Source organism: Medicago truncatula, chromosome 1 (genome assembly GCF_003473485.1).
Source record: "Medicago truncatula cultivar Jemalong A17 chromosome 1, MtrunA17r5.0-ANR, whole genome shotgun sequence".
Classification (NCBI taxonomy): domain Eukaryota; kingdom Viridiplantae; phylum Streptophyta; class Magnoliopsida; order Fabales; family Fabaceae; genus Medicago; species Medicago truncatula.
In genome coordinates, this window is record NC_053042.1 from 37,991,025 (window position 1) to 38,008,068 (window position 17,044).

The 17,044-nt window shown below is 36.1% G+C and overlaps 3 protein-coding genes across 3 annotated transcripts; 1 reads left to right on the plus strand and 2 right to left on the minus strand.

The window, feature by feature from the left end:
* Nucleotides 1–656: 656 nt before the first annotated feature.
* LOC25484474 (pyruvate kinase isozyme A, chloroplastic) lies at nucleotides 657–7,836 on the minus strand. The gene is made up of 6 exons (XM_013613313.3): nucleotides 7,117–7,836; nucleotides 6,928–7,024; nucleotides 6,094–6,287; nucleotides 4,151–4,272; nucleotides 1,850–2,328; nucleotides 657–1,406 (listed from the first exon to the last, which is right to left on the minus strand). Exons 1-6 carry the CDS (start codon nucleotides 7,633–7,635, stop codon nucleotides 1,105–1,107), a joined length of 1,713 nt encoding a protein of 570 aa, XP_013468767.1. The 5' UTR covers nucleotides 7,636–7,836; the 3' UTR covers nucleotides 657–1,104.
* A 622-nt stretch (nucleotides 7,837–8,458) lies between these two features.
* Nucleotides 8,459–13,721, plus strand: LOC25484475 (ADP-ribosylation factor-like protein 5). Its single transcript, XM_013613314.3, has 3 exons — nucleotides 8,459–8,620; nucleotides 8,750–9,004; nucleotides 13,132–13,721. The coding sequence occupies exons 2-3, from the start codon at nucleotides 8,813–8,815 to the stop codon at nucleotides 13,483–13,485; spliced, it is 546 nt and encodes a 181-aa protein (XP_013468768.1). The 5' UTR covers nucleotides 8,459–8,620; nucleotides 8,750–8,812; the 3' UTR covers nucleotides 13,486–13,721.
* Nucleotides 13,722–13,991: 270 nt separating this feature from the next.
* On the minus strand, nucleotides 13,992–16,780 carry LOC25484476 (2-methyl-6-phytyl-1,4-hydroquinone methyltransferase, chloroplastic). Its single transcript, XM_013613315.3, has 3 exons — nucleotides 15,975–16,780; nucleotides 14,697–15,003; nucleotides 13,992–14,606 (listed from the first exon to the last, which is right to left on the minus strand). Exons 1-3 carry the CDS (start codon nucleotides 16,532–16,534, stop codon nucleotides 14,451–14,453), a joined length of 1,023 nt encoding a protein of 340 aa, XP_013468769.1. The 5' UTR covers nucleotides 16,535–16,780; the 3' UTR covers nucleotides 13,992–14,450.
* Nucleotides 16,781–17,044: the final 264 nt, after the last annotated feature.

Consider the following 17,044-nt stretch of genomic DNA (forward strand, 5'->3'; position numbering starts at 1 on the left):
AAACCGGCAGCAGTTAACTGCCACTGATTTTTTTGGTCATTTACTTGAGTTTTCTAAGACACATTGAATGTCAGAACAGGTCTAAAAAAATAGTGGGGTAAAATTAGCTCTCCTATAGCTTTGGTAAGGTAATTTATTTCCATGCCATAATCTACTGCAGGACCTACATTTACATTGTTCAATCATAATAGGAATATATAACATATAAGTTCTGATATATATAACAATTGGAATATCTCAAATTCTGATACTGTCTGGTTGCATGCAATAAGGCACATATGGAAAATTTGCGACATATCCAAAAGAGTAGTGTTATATTGACCACCAAAAGTCAACAACTTTCCACACACCGTATCTCTTACATTGAGCAATTTAAGGCTACAAAAAATGATTAAAAAAAAATTTAATTAGTACACTTAACCGTACTTATAGACAGTGTGGACAACCTTTGGGTTGTTCATTTATCATTTCCCTATCCAAAAACATTTCATAAGACGGTAAACCAGTGGTCACAATCGCAAATTGGAATTGGAGTCTTCAAAATGAAGCATCATTAAAACTCATAAAAAGAGAATTTTGTTGTCCATATAAGCCTACCTACTCGAGAAACTAATCTCTCGGTTGTGCCCAGAGATATCTGATTTACACAAAGTAAAGAAACAAATTAAATGTGCAACATGCATACATTGAGCATATGTTACACGGCCTCACACTGGCAAGTAACTAACATGTAATCTTATTGAAATTTCAAATTATACTCAACATGGCTTGAAAGCTAATACAATGATACAATCTAACAGAAAATGCAATTGTGCCTTACATCTTAAAAGGGTGGAATTCTACACTATATTGCTTCACCAGATTAAAATATATCTATATATGAATGGCTTCAAGGTGTATGCACTCACTACAAATTCTACAATAAAGAACTCCAGTAACATAAATAAATTCTCGCAAACTCAAGTCGCATCCTTCAGATTTAAAACGAAAGAACCACAATTCGCTCATGTAGTCTCTCGGCTCCATTTTCGCACTCTAGCGGCATCCCAAGTTTTGAACAAACAGCAAGAAGACAACATAACCTGGAACCCTTGGAACATGTTCTTAAGGAACGTTCATCACTTGTATTGACTGAAACATATCTGAGACAGCAATGACAAGGTCACCAGATTTGATCAGATTTCTGGCCTTAAGCAATGCGAAGGTTTTATTGAGATTGCTCTCCATATCATCAGAGAAGCTCAGACGGAAAGGTATCAAGCCCCACTGGAGGTTCAGACGTCTACGCACAGACGGAGTGGTAGTAAAAGCAAATATTGGACAGTCAGGACGGCAACGTGACAATAGAGATGCCATGTGCCCGGTCTTTGTGTAAACAAAAAGTGCATCCACTTCTAAATTATTGGCTGCAAAAGTTTAAACTCATAAAGTTACACCCCTAAACAACTGCAAATCAAACAAAACCTAACACAAACAAAAAAATAGCTTGTTGCTTCAGTTAAATATGAAAACAGATTGAAATTTATACAAGAGTTAAGTGTGTTAATCAGTCATCAATGATTATGATAGTGTTTCAAATATGAAAACCATGATTCCTTATCGAATAATGTCAAGGACATAGCAAGCTTCTATATTATAGTATGAAAGTAAAAGACAACAATGCTGAATTATTTAAACAGACATTAATTACCGAGACTATCAAACAGAATTAGAAAGCAGGGCAACATCCTATATTTAACTATTAACTTTTAAAGTATATAACTTAATAGATAAGATAACTTGCAATAACAGTATAAACAGCAAGAAAAAAAAAGGAAACTAGAGATAGCAATAATTTAAAACTGCTTACCCATCTTTGCAGCTGAATTGCATATTTCTTCGGATATTTTTTCTGAAAAATAACTCCCAACGGATGGGAGTTGCATAGCTTCATAACGTTTCTCTTCCCTCCACCACCTCTCGATTCTCAAACTGACACTCCTTAATACAGTTAAGGCTTTATCAGGGAACTGGCCCATTGCTGACTCACCAGAAAGCATCAAAGCATCGGCGCGCTGCCTGACTGCTTCAGAAACATCTGCTACTTCAGCTCTTGTAGGTGTAGGATACTCAATCATGGACTCAAGTAACTGAGAGGCCACAATGACCGGTTTATTCATTTGCCTGCAAACTTGAACAATCCGTTGTTGAGCAGCTGGAACCTGTTCCAAGGGTATCTGAGCTCCCAAGTCTCCACGTGCTACCATAGCTCCATCTGATGCTTGAATGATCTCCTCTAAGTTCTTCAGTGAATCAATACTCTCAATCTTTGCAATGACTGAAATATCACTGTATCACCCACAATCATCGCATTAGAGTTCAGTCTTGACCATCAGTATTAACTTTTTCAAATACAAGGAATACTTATTAACAGTGCACTATTGTGGTACTGTGGCAGTAGTAGAGCGTCACATAGCGCCCTCTGGCTGCTTTTTAATGCATTATGTTGTGTTTCAATACCATTTATGGCAACCAAAATCGAAGTGCGATTGGACGGAGCAATACCAGAGCCATTTTTTAAGGGATAAAAATGGCATTTCACCATTCAATGTTCGGAAAAAAAAAGGTCTGAAATCAAAAACCTTGCTCAGCTACTGAAATACACATCTCTTCCCTTCTCTTTAGATGAAAATCCTCCAACACAGTGCTCACCAGTATCATTCTAGACAAACATCGGCCTTTTCCAGCAATGCCTTGCAACTATGCTCTGTTCTTCATGCTGTTTGTTCTTAGGCTTATCTTTCTCTTAACCATTTTTAAAATATGTTCTTTCCTAGTAAATATATCACAAAATGTATTTTTCTCTCTAACCAATGTCAAAATGTCGAAAAAAATATCGCCAGCCCTATGTAAAAGAAGTATGATATACTCTATTCAATTGCTAGGAATTTATTGTTTGACACTAATTGTATCATATTCAACTCCCCATTCTCATCATCCAAAAAAGCATAGTTTCTAACTTCTAAGTTTAGTTCACCAAGAGACAAATCTTTCAATTCAAGAAGTCTCTCACCACCATCATCATATGGGATCATGTACATCCCGCTAAATAACCCAAAACCATGTCCCTCTTTAAGAAAAGTATTTGGAGGATACTCATTGGATGCGTATCAAGGGGTAACATACATGTTTCCCTATCGAAAATGAGTATTTGGAGGATACTCATTTTATGGCCTAGTTCTTCCTCCCCAGTTTATTGATGTTTACGGCCAAAGACCCAAAGTGGAATGCTGGAACTTTTAAGGATGCTTGTTTGGATCTAGACTTCATTGGGACAGTGCTATTTTTTAGCCATCCTTCGGTGTCCTGCTCATAGCGTTTTCAGGAGGGTCTTTTTCCTTTCATATGTGCAGAGAGATTGTTCTGCTTTGTTACATGTGCTAATCTCCTAGGATCTTTTTGTTTATTTTTTTGAGAGGGTGTCTTATCCTATTTGTATTTTTCTCCTCTTAATAGATTTATTTCTCAATCCAAAAAGATAAAAATAGCACATAAAATAAACACCAAAAAATAGGAAAGGAATCACAAAGCAGTGCCTAAAGAGCTGGGATGATACACCCAGAAACAACAACAACCAAGTGGGGTGATACACCCGCACCTGAGAAAATGCCAGAACCCTGTTGTTGTATAAAGAGAGACCCCCTTCAATTGGTTGCACTTCTCCAGTACCTTACAGTGCTTTTCCGGTTCTGACAAGGTGATAGCCTCTAACTACGTGCTAAAATTTACATAGAATTTCAAGCCAGAAAGAAAGTGCAGTTAAAGGTTCCAAAAAGGTATATGCATATGGTGCTCTGCCTCTACGGCAAGTCTCTGATGTTGGAGAAAAGCACTTAAACCAGGCACACATCTACAGCACCTTCAGTGCTTTTTTGGTTCAGACGAGCCACTTATCTTTAGCACCTCGCTAAAATTCTTTTGTTAATCAAGACGAAAAGGCTAAATCAACATGAAGGTTTACATAAAAAGATCAAATATCAAGTCACTTTCAAATATTGGAAGAGGGACAGATTTGGATGAGAGGGAAAAAATGATGTTAAGAATAATAGAGGTCTAATAATAGCAATCATATGACGATACTCTCAAACAATAAAGAGTTCTCGGTACATACCTATCACGAGATCGTGCAGCAATATAGCTTTTAAGATGAGTAATAACTTCAGCAGATTTGACAAATGAAATAGCAATAAAATCAACACCCTCAGCAATACCAAAATCAATGTCTAACCAATCCTGGATATAGAAAATGAGATTGAAAAAAATAAATCATTTAGGATGGATAGTATTTTTACTAATGGAAACTTAGCACCAATGTATGAAGCATTGTATCCAACACAAATAATAAAAGCACAAAACCCCAAAGCTTTCAAGATAACAGAATTCACAACAGATCCATTATGCACCATGGTAAATCATTTTCCATCTTATAAAGGTTCAAACTCCAAAGTTTTCGAGACTTTGGACATTGCCTCTCATCAATTTAAACCAAAATCAATCTATTCATAGCCAGCATGGTTTCTGAGGCCCACACGGAGTATGAAATAGTAGTTCAAAATTGGGCAATTTTTCTGTGATACGCTTCAGAATCATCACAACCAATAGGTACCTTCTTTGCTAGGCCGTAGGCTCTACATTATAACATATATTCTAAATTTTTAGTCTCCAGCAAAACTTTAATAGTAAAAGAGGAAACAATTGCAGACAAATGACCTATGGATGTCATTTGCAGCAAAGTTATCAGTAGGTCATGATGACACTGCAAACACACTAACACAGTAATTCCTGGATGTTGCGGTCCATACACTGAAGCCTTGCCAAAGGCTTTATTCATGCAATACCAACTGCACTCTCTTTTCGTTTTCATGCAAACCACCAACCTACTGTTCGTTGGCATTGTTTCTAGCCAAATATAGGCAAACCCACTACTCTGTTCTCCATGTACTCCATTTAGTAAATCCGTTCATCATTATTTGCACATCTTCTACTCTTCTTTCAGGTTTTGCACAAGTCTTTTCAGTAGAACAAAGGTTTGTATCCTTCCTTAGTTCTATTTTATTGCTTATTAATCGTTTGAGCTATTTTGTTTGTGTGAGCGTTTGAAGTTTTTAGAATTCTGAGTTCATATAATTTAGAGAAACTGAAGTAAAATTCTAAATATTATTCATTCTGAATCTTAAAAGATACAGGAGTTATTTAGAGAATGGAACTAACTACTGAACTACTGTAACTTCCTGAAGGGGTAAAAATCAGGAAGCATGGCATGGCACACTGTGAGTTGCACAGATAGCTTGGATACATCATATAAAGTGATGGGGATGTCAAGTCACGCATAAGATGCAAGCAGGGTTGACCAAATGCAGAAATGATATAGTTATAACTCATGATTAGAAAGTGAATATTAAACAAAAGAAAAAATACTATGAAGAAACAAGCAGAGACCAATGTTGCTCTCTGGCAATGAATGTTGGGGAGTGAAAGCAACACACTAGAACTTATTGATGAGAAAACAATGGACACTTTCCTAAGATTGTTGGTCACAACTTAAAGACCATCAAAGAATTGCATGATTTTTTTTATTTTAAACTAAATATGGTACAATTAAAAGGGGCCGTGCTCAAACGTCTTATTGAAATTTCAGCTTTTATATGGAGCTCCAATTGCAGTTGATCCCTATAGTGGGCCCAAATTTAGTCCACAATAATTATAATAAAACGTTTCAAAAATCACTAATGTTGGTAAACAACTCAAAAATGTCATGATTAAGGAGTTAGCCAAAAAGAATTACATCATGTGTAATAACAACCAACCATCCACCCGAAACTTTCAGTTTTAGGGTCGTAGAAGCCTATGTGCACCAGCTGTTCCCAACCGTGGTCATGGATTTAATAACACAACAACGTTAGCAAATTTTGGTTCTTAATCTTACCTCTGGGAAAAGTTCGTGACAAAAACAGATATCGCACTCCATCAACAGTGTAATTTCCCACCCAAAAAGCCAACACTACACTAATCCAAACAAAATAATTATAAAAAAGAGGGAAAGGAGTTGGAAACCTTTGAGGAGATTGTAGGAAGCATCGCATTCCTCTCTCGGACTAAACTACCATTCCTCCAGAAAGTGAGATTTGCTCTTGGTAGCAACAACCCGGGATCAGTGCAAAGACACTTCACATCTGGACCAATCTTTTCAATGACCTCAAACCTAACCATTCCTCCATCAACCAAAAGATCATCCCCAACCTTTACATCTATTAGGAACAACACAGCAATTAGAAACAAAATCAGGCAAAAATACATAATTCAGATTAATGAAACATATATGTTATTTAAATATCAATTTGGAACAAGAAAATTCAACAACTTTTAAAATGGTTAACCAGTTCAAACATGTGGTTAATGTAATAATGTTAATGAAGTGTTAGATTTGGTCAATAAATATATTAGGCATCGCAACTTATTAATCATCTATTTAACTAAATTAACAACAAATTTATGTCGTATGGATTTACAACTCACTCCCAAAAGCCAACTTAAAGGATGAGAGTGTGCAACCATGTATATACATCCAATCCAACTGTCCGGAAACCTTGACAACGCAACACATCTTCAATACTCACTCTCACGCCTAGAGTGGATTCTGACTCTAATCCCCACATTGTGGTCCTTAAACCGGCTCTGATACCATGTTAAATGAACTTTGATCTCACTCCCAAAAGCCAGCTCAAATAATGAGGGTGGCCAACCACATGTGCATTCATATCCAACAGCCCAGAAACATTGGCAATGTGGGATATTAAATTTGCGTCAACCATTTAAAAACTTGTCCAATTTTGTTATCCCAAATTGATGTTTGAATAACATTTCTATAATAATGAAATCGAAACAAACCTTCAGCAAAACCTTCATAATTAACATTGATGGTACGTTCCGGAGTTGGAAGAGTAGAATCAAATGCTCTAACACTAAAAGTCCAGATCTCACCATCCTAAACAACAAAATTCGTCATATCAAAAACAAGAAAAACCAAATTTTGAAAACAAGTAATAAAATCGAATAAGAAAAAAAATGTATATATACTTCAGCTTTAGCAGAAGAAGCACCAGCAAGATCACCCATATGAATCTCACTTCCTTCAGTATCCATCATAATAGCAACCGCAAATCCTTTTTGATGGTTAAGTCTACGAACATTATCGATAACAGTTTTATGCCATTCTCGTGTACCATGACACATGTTGATTCTAGCAACGTTCATTCCACCAACAGCAAGAGCTTCGAGTTGGTCGAAGCCGCATGTGGCGGGACCAATAGTGCAGACGAGTTTGGTTCTTCTTGTGCTGCGGAAACCGTTTTCTTTGAGCTCTGTTTCGGTGACTGCGTCGACTTCGATTGTGTTTGGATCTGAAGGTGGTGGTGGCGGTGGTGGCGTGGCGCCGTTGTTGTCGGGGATTGTTAGGTGGGAGGTTGAGGCGCGGAGAGTGGGGAAGCGGCGGAGTGGGAAGGAGAGGGTGGGAGATGGGAAGTGGGGGGTGTGGGAGTGGAAGTTTGTGGTTGGGGGGGTGAAGAGTTGGAAGTGGAGGGTGCGAGTAGCTGACATGGTGAAGGAAGAGAGGTTTTTGGTTGATGCTGGAAGTGAGGTTGTGTTCTGGTACTTTACTGTGTTGTGATTTTGGGAGACGGAGATAACGAGGGCGAACAGAACATGGGAGTTTGTTTGAGTAGGAGATGTGATTTGACGTTATTAGTAGTACTTGTCACTAGATTGCGGAATCCACGAGGTGTTGCAAATTTGCAACCAAACTTGCCTGCCATGCCCAATTTTTTTAATTTAATCGGTTTTATTAAGTTAGGGTCGTCGACTTATCAACGATTTTCTTATAACAATATAATTGTATTACGGATCAACCTTAAACCTCTATTATTTTATCTTAGTTTTAGATGTATGTTTATTTTTATTTTTAATGATATAATTATATTTAAAGAATCAAAGAGAAATTAAATGAGAGATCGACAAACCACATATTTACAATTATAGTATATTTGTTAAGCTAATTCAAGCCGTTTATAACATATTTTTTTTTATCTCAATCTTACTCTTGTAGCCTAGTTAAAAAATATTAGTTAAATAATTCTATTTTTTTTAAGAGATTTTTACAATATTCTAGACATTTTTGCACATTTCATTAAAAAATAAAAAAAATACTTAAGAATATGGACTAAAAATTTGATAGAGATTAAAAGTTGAAGAAATTTTTAATAAAAAATAAAATGAAAATTTGGTATATTTATAAAGACAAAAACATATTTAACCTTAAATTAAACTATAAATTAAATTTTTGTTATGACAAATAAAAGGAAAAAAAAAAACTGTATTGTAAGGAGAAAGATGGGATAATATAGAAATAAAAATTGAGGTTGCCCCTATTCAATATATATATTCTATATGACGTAGATAGTTCTTCTTTTCTTTTCTTCCGACGATCAAAATTGAAAAAATTCGTTCCCAAATCAAATCGGTGTTTATTCATTCCCACCATTCCAATTCTCTTTGCAATCGCAACACAAACTACGCTACCTCCCAGGTTCGATCCTTTTCTTTCTCCATCGATCTGTAATCATAAATTCGATCCAACGCAATTTTCATTCAAATTCAGATTTTTCTCATATTTTCTAATTCATTGATTTGATTATGTTGTGACTATTCACTTCAGGTGTAATTAATTAATTAATTTGGGAAGTAGATAGATAGTTGTAGTTGATTAAAGGGAAAGAGGATGGGGGCAATGATGTCTAGATTCTGGTTCATGTTATTCCCTGCTAAAGAGTATAAGATTGTTGTTGTTGGATTGGATAACGCTGGTAAAACCACTACTCTTTATAAATTGCATCTTGGTGAGGTTGTTACTACTAACCCTACTGTTGGTAGCAACGTCGAAGAGCTCGTCTACAAAAACATTCGATTCGAGGTCAGCTCCTCAGCCATTTTGCCTATATTATATGTTTCTGTTTTTTTTTGTTGATCTTGCATGCTTCTAGGGTTTAATTAATTAATGTTATCTTTATTGTGGATCAAAGTTTTCATTGGATTGATAAAATATTTATCACGAACACCCTCAAGCATATAGTAGCGTTCATATTTGGTTGTTATTCTGTTAGTTTTGTAACAAAAGTTGTGATATAACTTAAATAAAAATTAGAATATACAAGATAATTATAAGGAATTAATGGGTTGATCGAAAAGATTGTTTCTTTATATTTGGTTGTTGTGGTTTGTTAACTATCAGGGAGAAGAATTGGTATAGGATAAATAGTGTTATAGGTGGTGACAAAAGATCAGGAGGAAACTATGTCATTTGTAACTCTTGAGTGTAAGATCTGTGGTTTGTTGGTTTTACTTTGTTGTCAGGGTGACATGGTGATGTTGTGAGAACTAGCATGATTAGAATCATGAGCAGTGGCTATAGGGTTTGATCGTGGGGAGCAATGCAAGTAGAGCTGGAATTTTCTTGTTAGTTAAACTTTGTATAGAAGTTGTGTGGCCAATCTTCATTGTTGCTGTAGTTGCAACTTGATTGGCCGTCTTTGAGGACTTACATCTAGAGGGAAATCCATTCTTCAAAAAGAAAGTGTCCACAATGTGATTATATTTGTCACAATGTGTACATTGCTTTTGAGAGGTATTTTGACCATTGAACTGTTTTGGACTGCCATGAGATGAACGTCCTATACCTTGGGTTGCTGGGTAAGAGCTAGTTTGGAATTTGATTGCTAGAATAGTTGGATTTGTAAATGTTCCAATCTAAATTGTTTTTCTTTTTGGATGACCATTGAGAACACCTTATTGATAGAAGTTAAGGGGTCCATCAGCAGGATTTGGGACAAACGACATCCCTAATACGGAGATGTGCATTTTGGCAGAGGCCACAAATTGCAATGTTCGTCCCACAGTATCTTTAGTTTTGGAGAATATTTTCTTGAGGTCAAGCCAAACTTTTGATGCACCATCAATCCAAATGATGTTGGTAGCAATCTCTTATGACATTGAATGGTTCAAGTTCAACCAAGATTAGACAAGTGTATGACAGTGTTTCCAGGCACGACTCACGACTCAGTGGATCAGCAATCAAAGCTGGTTTGTTGATGGTACCGTCAACAAACTCAAATTTGTTCCTCATTTGGAGTTCCATTGACATGGTTCTTGGGGAACTATGATAATTGGATCATTTGAAATTAAGTAAGATTAAATGCGACTGAAATATTCTCGATTAAAACCACATTTTACACCCAACTCTCTTGCCGTATGATATGTATATCCATCAGAAATAGAGAAGCCTATAAAGTCTAAGTACAATTTACAAGGTAACTAATTAAGATTACTTTATTTTGTATGATTCTTTAACTATTTCTATCTCCACCCAATTAATCTATTCTACACTACTTGGAAAGTGCATCATTAACTCTTATATTTTTCCAACATATCTCAACACTCTCCTCGAAGCTGGTGTATAAATCTCACACTCATCAAGCTTGGTACAAATATAAGATACCATTGTGCTTTAGAGACTTGGTGAAAACATCTATCATTTGATCATTAGGATTTACATATGACGTAACAAATAACAATATCCTCATAGACAATCTTCTCATGGACAACAATGAATCTATGTGTGTAGTCCGTATGTCCACATTGGGATAAATATATTATTGATCTGAACGAAAAACAGGGCAGCTCAAACAAAGGTTGCGCTCTTTACTTTCTCTCAGTCTTATCATAGTTGCCTTGCAATGAAAAATCATAAAACATACTCTGGTCATTGAAGACCGTATTGGATGCAATATGTAAATGTAAGGCTACTGGTCGTCTCGAAAGAGACATGTTGGCTGTAATTTACATAATTTCTAACTTACAGATGAGTTTTTCAACCAAATAAGTTCAAATGTAGTAAGAGCCATAGCCCGGTTTTATGCTTCTACACCTAGATCTAGCAAAACCATCATGTTTTTATTTTCCCATGAAATTAGATTCTCTCTAACAAGAACATAGTAACCAGAGCTAACCATCGATTATTAGGACATCTAGGTCTAGCCCAATCTGTTTTGAAGAGGGCAGGCATTGTTAGTGTGCAACATTTAAATATGCAACATTGTTAGTGTGGTCTCTTTTCTCATAGACTGACTGATCCTTTTGAGACCCTTTGATATACCTCAGGATTCAAGCTATTGCATTCCAATGACTATCACAAAGAGAATTGAGTGTTTGGTTCACAACAATGATGACAAAGGGTATGTCAGGTCTAGTCACGGTAAGATAGATTAACTTTCCAACCAATCTTCACCGTCTACCATGGTCTGAAAAGGCCTTCCCCTCCTGATATGTCATGATTTTAGTATTAGGACAGTATGTGAACCAATGAGCTTACGGTATAAATCTCTGTTTCCTCCAAAATATCAAGTGCATATTTCCCCGCAGAAGTAACAATTCTGGTCTTTGATTGTGCAATTTGGGTCTTAACAGTCAGTAGTTAAAACAATTATTAGTTTAGTTATTCATGGCTCAAAATATGGAAGTAGCTGATCTATTTCTAGTTTCTACCAGCTTCAGCTCTGTATAAATACTTCTCCCTGAATCATATTCAGATTGCCATTTTACTACTATAGTAAATTATCAATATTCAGATTCTAGGACCCGACACAACTTTGTCTTGGACAATTTTAACCAATGTTTTCACAATCGGACTAGCCGGTAGAACCGGGAAGCGAACTTGGTTCCAAGCCAGTCAGTCCATCTAAACAGCTAGTCAGAAAAACTGCAGAACCTGTACCGGTTTTGGAAAACGGTCCTGTCCAAGGGGAAAAATAATTAAAATGTTCTTTTTTTCCTAACCAAATTACGTCAGAGACTGAGACCCTATGTCACTCTCTCTCAATCGTTTTCTTCCTCACACTGCCTTGCTCACTGTTGTTCCCCTTTTTCCACGCTGTTCTGTCTGCCGTTTATCTTCATCGTTCCTTCTTCCACCGTTCCATGCCACAAATCTTGGTTCTTCCACACCCTCGTGTCATCGTCTTCCACACAGTTTTCACACCATGATGCCACTCTGCCCTGGTTGAACAAATTAAGTCACAATCGCTGATAAATTCTGCTACGGGCTGGAATGCATGTGGGGAAAACTCAAGTTTACCGAGGAAATTGAGATCAAGGAAAACCCCCAATTAATTGAGTTAAATCGTTGATAGTTGAAGGTTTGCAATATGTTGGAGTTGGCTTTTGTTGCACTGCAGAACTGTTTTAGCTGTGATTTAAAGTGAGTAGAATTTGTTGGATGGCATTGTTGTCGTAGTTAGGTTAGGGTTGGATTGGTTTAGGGGATATTTTGTTTTGCGGCGCATTTTTGTTGTTTTTGTGCTGCTAGATTTTCTTATGATAGCAGCAGTCTAGCAGGTTTATGAGCCCACACATTTGGTGTCATTCTTTAGTGGGGCCAAGCTGAAAAAATGCAAGGAAAAATATAAAAATACAAATAAGTCGTATGAATTATGATGAACTTTTATGTTTTATTTATTATCCGTTGAACCAATTAAATCATGATCCAGAAACTTCAGTGGTTTGATCTCCAGTCCGATTTTCAAAGCATTAATTTCTACTGCTCTTGTAAGAAGCTTGGCTGCAGGCTATCCTTTATTTACTACCACTCACCACGATTTTGGCATTCGATCTTTCCTGCTTGGGTGTTTCTAAATGAACATGGGTACCATTTAAATTTTCTTAGGGGCAAGAAATGTTTCTTTTTTTAGCATAAGAGTGTCATTTGAGCCTTCTTGTTTTGAAGAGGGCAGGCATTCTTAGTGCTTGTTCGTTTCTACCCAAAAAACACAGTGCAGCCAACAAAATTGAGGAGCACGATTATAATTTAATTTAGAAACCATTTTTTTCAACCTAATTTTTTTCTAATTTAGTACTCAGTTTTGATTCTTTTGATAATAATCCATGTATGCATGCGTCTTTAAACTACATTTGGCACACGGAATATTTCCTAGCTTTACTATTGTGCACAATGAGATTTTACTCACTTGAATTTGTCATTTATTTCAGGTCTGGGATCTTGGCGGACAAGAAAGACTTCGGACATCATGGGCAACATATTACCGAGGAACTCATGCTGTAATTGCAGTGATTGACAGCAGTGATAGAGCTAGGATCTCTTTAATGAAGGATGAACTTTTCAGGTTGCTGGGTCATGAAGATTTACAACATTCAGTCATCCTTGTCTTTGCTAATAAACAAGATATCAAGGATGCTATGACTCCTGCTGAAATCACTGATGCTCTGTCACTTCACAGCATCAAGGATCATGATTGGCATATACAAGCTTGCAGTGCCATCTCAGGAGACGGCCTTTATGATGGTCTTGGATGGATTGCCGGGCGAGTAACTGGCAAAGCATGATGTGGGTTTGCTGGAAACTAAGGATGACATTTATTTTAATGAACTGTATTATTGTGACAAGTGACAAAAATATATGTATCATTTATATTTCAAAGAAAGAATCAAGCCAGGCTAGTGTGTGTATGAATTGCTGTGCAGAAGAAGATTATTCAGTAATCTATTAAGTCACACACATTTTCCCAAATTGTTATAGAAAGAAGCCTCTGCATTGCATGCACCTTGGCCACTTCCTTTTATCTGTTTGCTGCTTCCTCTCATCAATTAGCCTATTTTTATGGCTGTTTCCTTGCCTTGTTGGCTGTATATAATAGCGATTGGTTTGAAAAATATTTATTTAAGAATGGCGAAAGTAAACAATTTATATCCGAAGAAATACTTAATAGTGAGCATCTCTTTGTCCAGGAATGATCCTCAGAATTATGTACAGTTAAATCTTACTGATGATGGTTAGAAAAGAAAATAAGCCATAACATTTAAATGTAAGTAATTAGAATAATCATCGCATCTTGTACCTGAAAAAATCTCACATGGTCACATATAATATTCAATACAGTCGTATCTAGATGTGGTCAAACACTGACTCATGGTCATTTTGTCTTGTACTGTCAAGCAAAACATCACAGAAGCACAAACAATACTTAGATGATTCTTCCAAACATGAAATCAGAAATCATGAGAGCCAGCACATGTTTTATACCTATCTGATAAACTTGGCTTATCAACTGCAGGAACATTTCCTGACTAACTCTACATAAACAATTGATGCTTGAGTTCAAAGTAAAATATCCATTTCAGAATCGTAGTAAAATTTAAGAGGCAGTTGACTATGCCAAAACATGTCAACAAATTAACATTATGGAAGGCAAATTAACATTAATTTTGAAAAGTAAAGCCTTGAGAACATCAACCATCAGAACTTGACCACCATTTCCTACCCCAACTTTACTTGATTCTCCAATCTTTGATTAAATACGCCTGCCCTTTGGAACAATTTGGTCTTTAAGCCACATGTAAATTGGAACTAGTACATAGTAAGTGGCTGCAATTGTACCAAGAATGAGCCTTGACAGAAACACCAATGGATTTACAGGCTTCTGTACATCCTCTACCTTCGGACCAAGCTACATAAAAACATGCATATAAAGAAGAACTTAGTGCTTGATGAATTTTGATATGTAAAGAAGAACTTTGGAGGATGTATTCTATAGTACCTGAAGGGGAGAGTCGCCTGATAAAGGCTTGACACCAGTGACAGAACAACCCATGATGAGGCCGTGCCGCCGTACACCACGATACCATTTTGGACCTATCCTTTTCAGCTTGACATCTTTGAAACCAGCCTTTTTAAACCATTCAATATACTCTTCCTCTTTAGGGAAGAGCATCCATACGTCTGCAAAGAATTGAGACAACCAAAATGTTGGGTATACAGGACCTATAATGCACGCTTTGCCTCCTATTTTCAGAACTCTGTATGCTTCTTTAATGCCACGCTGTGGATCAGGCCAGTATTCAATACTGAACAACATATAATCTTATGTTACATTGATACATAATAAGGAGAGACAGATGCTAACATATCATCATAAAGAGTGTTGTTATATTTTTGCTTTTTTGACTAATGATCATGAAGTTTGAAATCAAGTTACCATTTTCCTCTAAAAAATGAATGAGTAAATTGAAAAATTGGTCATGGAAATTGAAAATGTCGATCAAAATAGTCTCAATTTTTTGAAAATCTACAAACACATCACTAAATATGTGGCTCCTCCACGTTCTTTCCACGTCAAGGCCACTACACTAGGACCAGTTTGTCTATGAAATTAAGGTCCCTCAAGGACTAATTTATCAATAATTAGTTCATGCACAATTGCAAGTTTGGAACTACCAATAATTTTTTCGTTACCTAAATTTCATAGACAAAATAGACCCTAATGAGTTGACATTGATGTGGGATCAACGTGCAGTATAATATGTCTACTTAATGGGTCACATCATAGCCTCTATGGGTAGACATTAATAAAGTGACCATTTTGAATGATATTTTAGAATTTTAATGATATATTTGCCAATTCGCAAAATTGATGGACTATTTTGATTGATGCTTACTATAATTCGAGGACCAATTTTCCCATTTAGTAGTAAAACAAAAAGCTTTAGTTACCATAAAAGATGCTCACAGTCATGATTCATGAATGATAACTTTTCATTTTTCAAATATTTTGGTCCTATGATTATAAGACTAAGATTTGATTATGATTTAACTTATAAAGTTCAAATTGGCATCAGCTATCAATTATTCTCCAACCATGCCTTAATTTTGAGTCCAAACCGTGACAGATAACTCATAGTGTTTTAACTTCAGAGAAAAAAAGTGAACTTAATTGACAAACATGAAGACTAATTAAATTAATTACAAAGCTTACTTGCAGTATATACAATGAAGGGGGCAAAGTTACTGAGAAGAAAGAACTGTGACAACACAATACCTTCCAGCAGAAACATATCGGTCAGCATAATCAGTTGGAAATGGAAGATCTTCTGCATCGCCTTCAATTATCTTACATTCTTTCAATGCTTCCTTCTTCTTAGCCCTAGCAAGCTGATGAGGAGACTGATCAAGAATTGTAACATTTTTAGCATCAACATGCTTCACTATACCAAGAGTAGTGAATCCAGTTCCTCCTCCAACATCCACAACTCGCATTCTCCGGTCATACAAATCAGCAGGCTCAAGTGCATCATCTCTCATGTCTTCAGTCCAATGACCTGGATTTATTATATGATCATATACAATTGACAAAAACCTGTAAAACCAAAATGCTTCTTTCTTGTGTTGGATGAATCTTGGCTGAGAAGAAGGCCTTGCGGATGAGATGCTGCATCGCGGTGTCAAGTTTCTTGCACCGTATTTGTTGCCATATGAAACTACATTATTTCTGAAGAAACACTTCTTGTGAAAGTTAAGACTCACAGAACCTAATCCAGATGGAACTATGCTATTAATAAGCTTTGTATTTTCAGCACCACTAAGCATTAAGGAGGCCATGGAGTTGCAGAAATTAATACTAAGACTCTTCCAAGGAAATTAACACTTTTATATATATAATTTATGACAGTTTATATCATAGAAATGAGACATGGATGGTTTGGAATTTGCAACTGAATTGGAAAATGGTAAGGTACATAATGTTATGGATTATGCTGCAATATAACTAAGTGGATATGCACCACATAATACATGTGAGTGGTGCTGATTGGATTATGCTTGTAACTCTGTTGTTCCATTCACCACTGAGGTATTGCTATCACATGAAATGATGAAAAGCATAGTGTATTGGATTTTTATATTTTTTGGTATATTTTATTATTAGAGGCACAGGAATATGTGACACACCAGACATATCTTCACACATTTTGAGTGATACATGCAGAACAGTTTGATTGTCACAAATTATTTACGAGTGTTGCTAGAAAAAAAAAATCTAATATAATAAAGACAATAATTTTAAATGAAATTTTAATATAGGTGGTATCTTATAAATGATGAATGTCACAA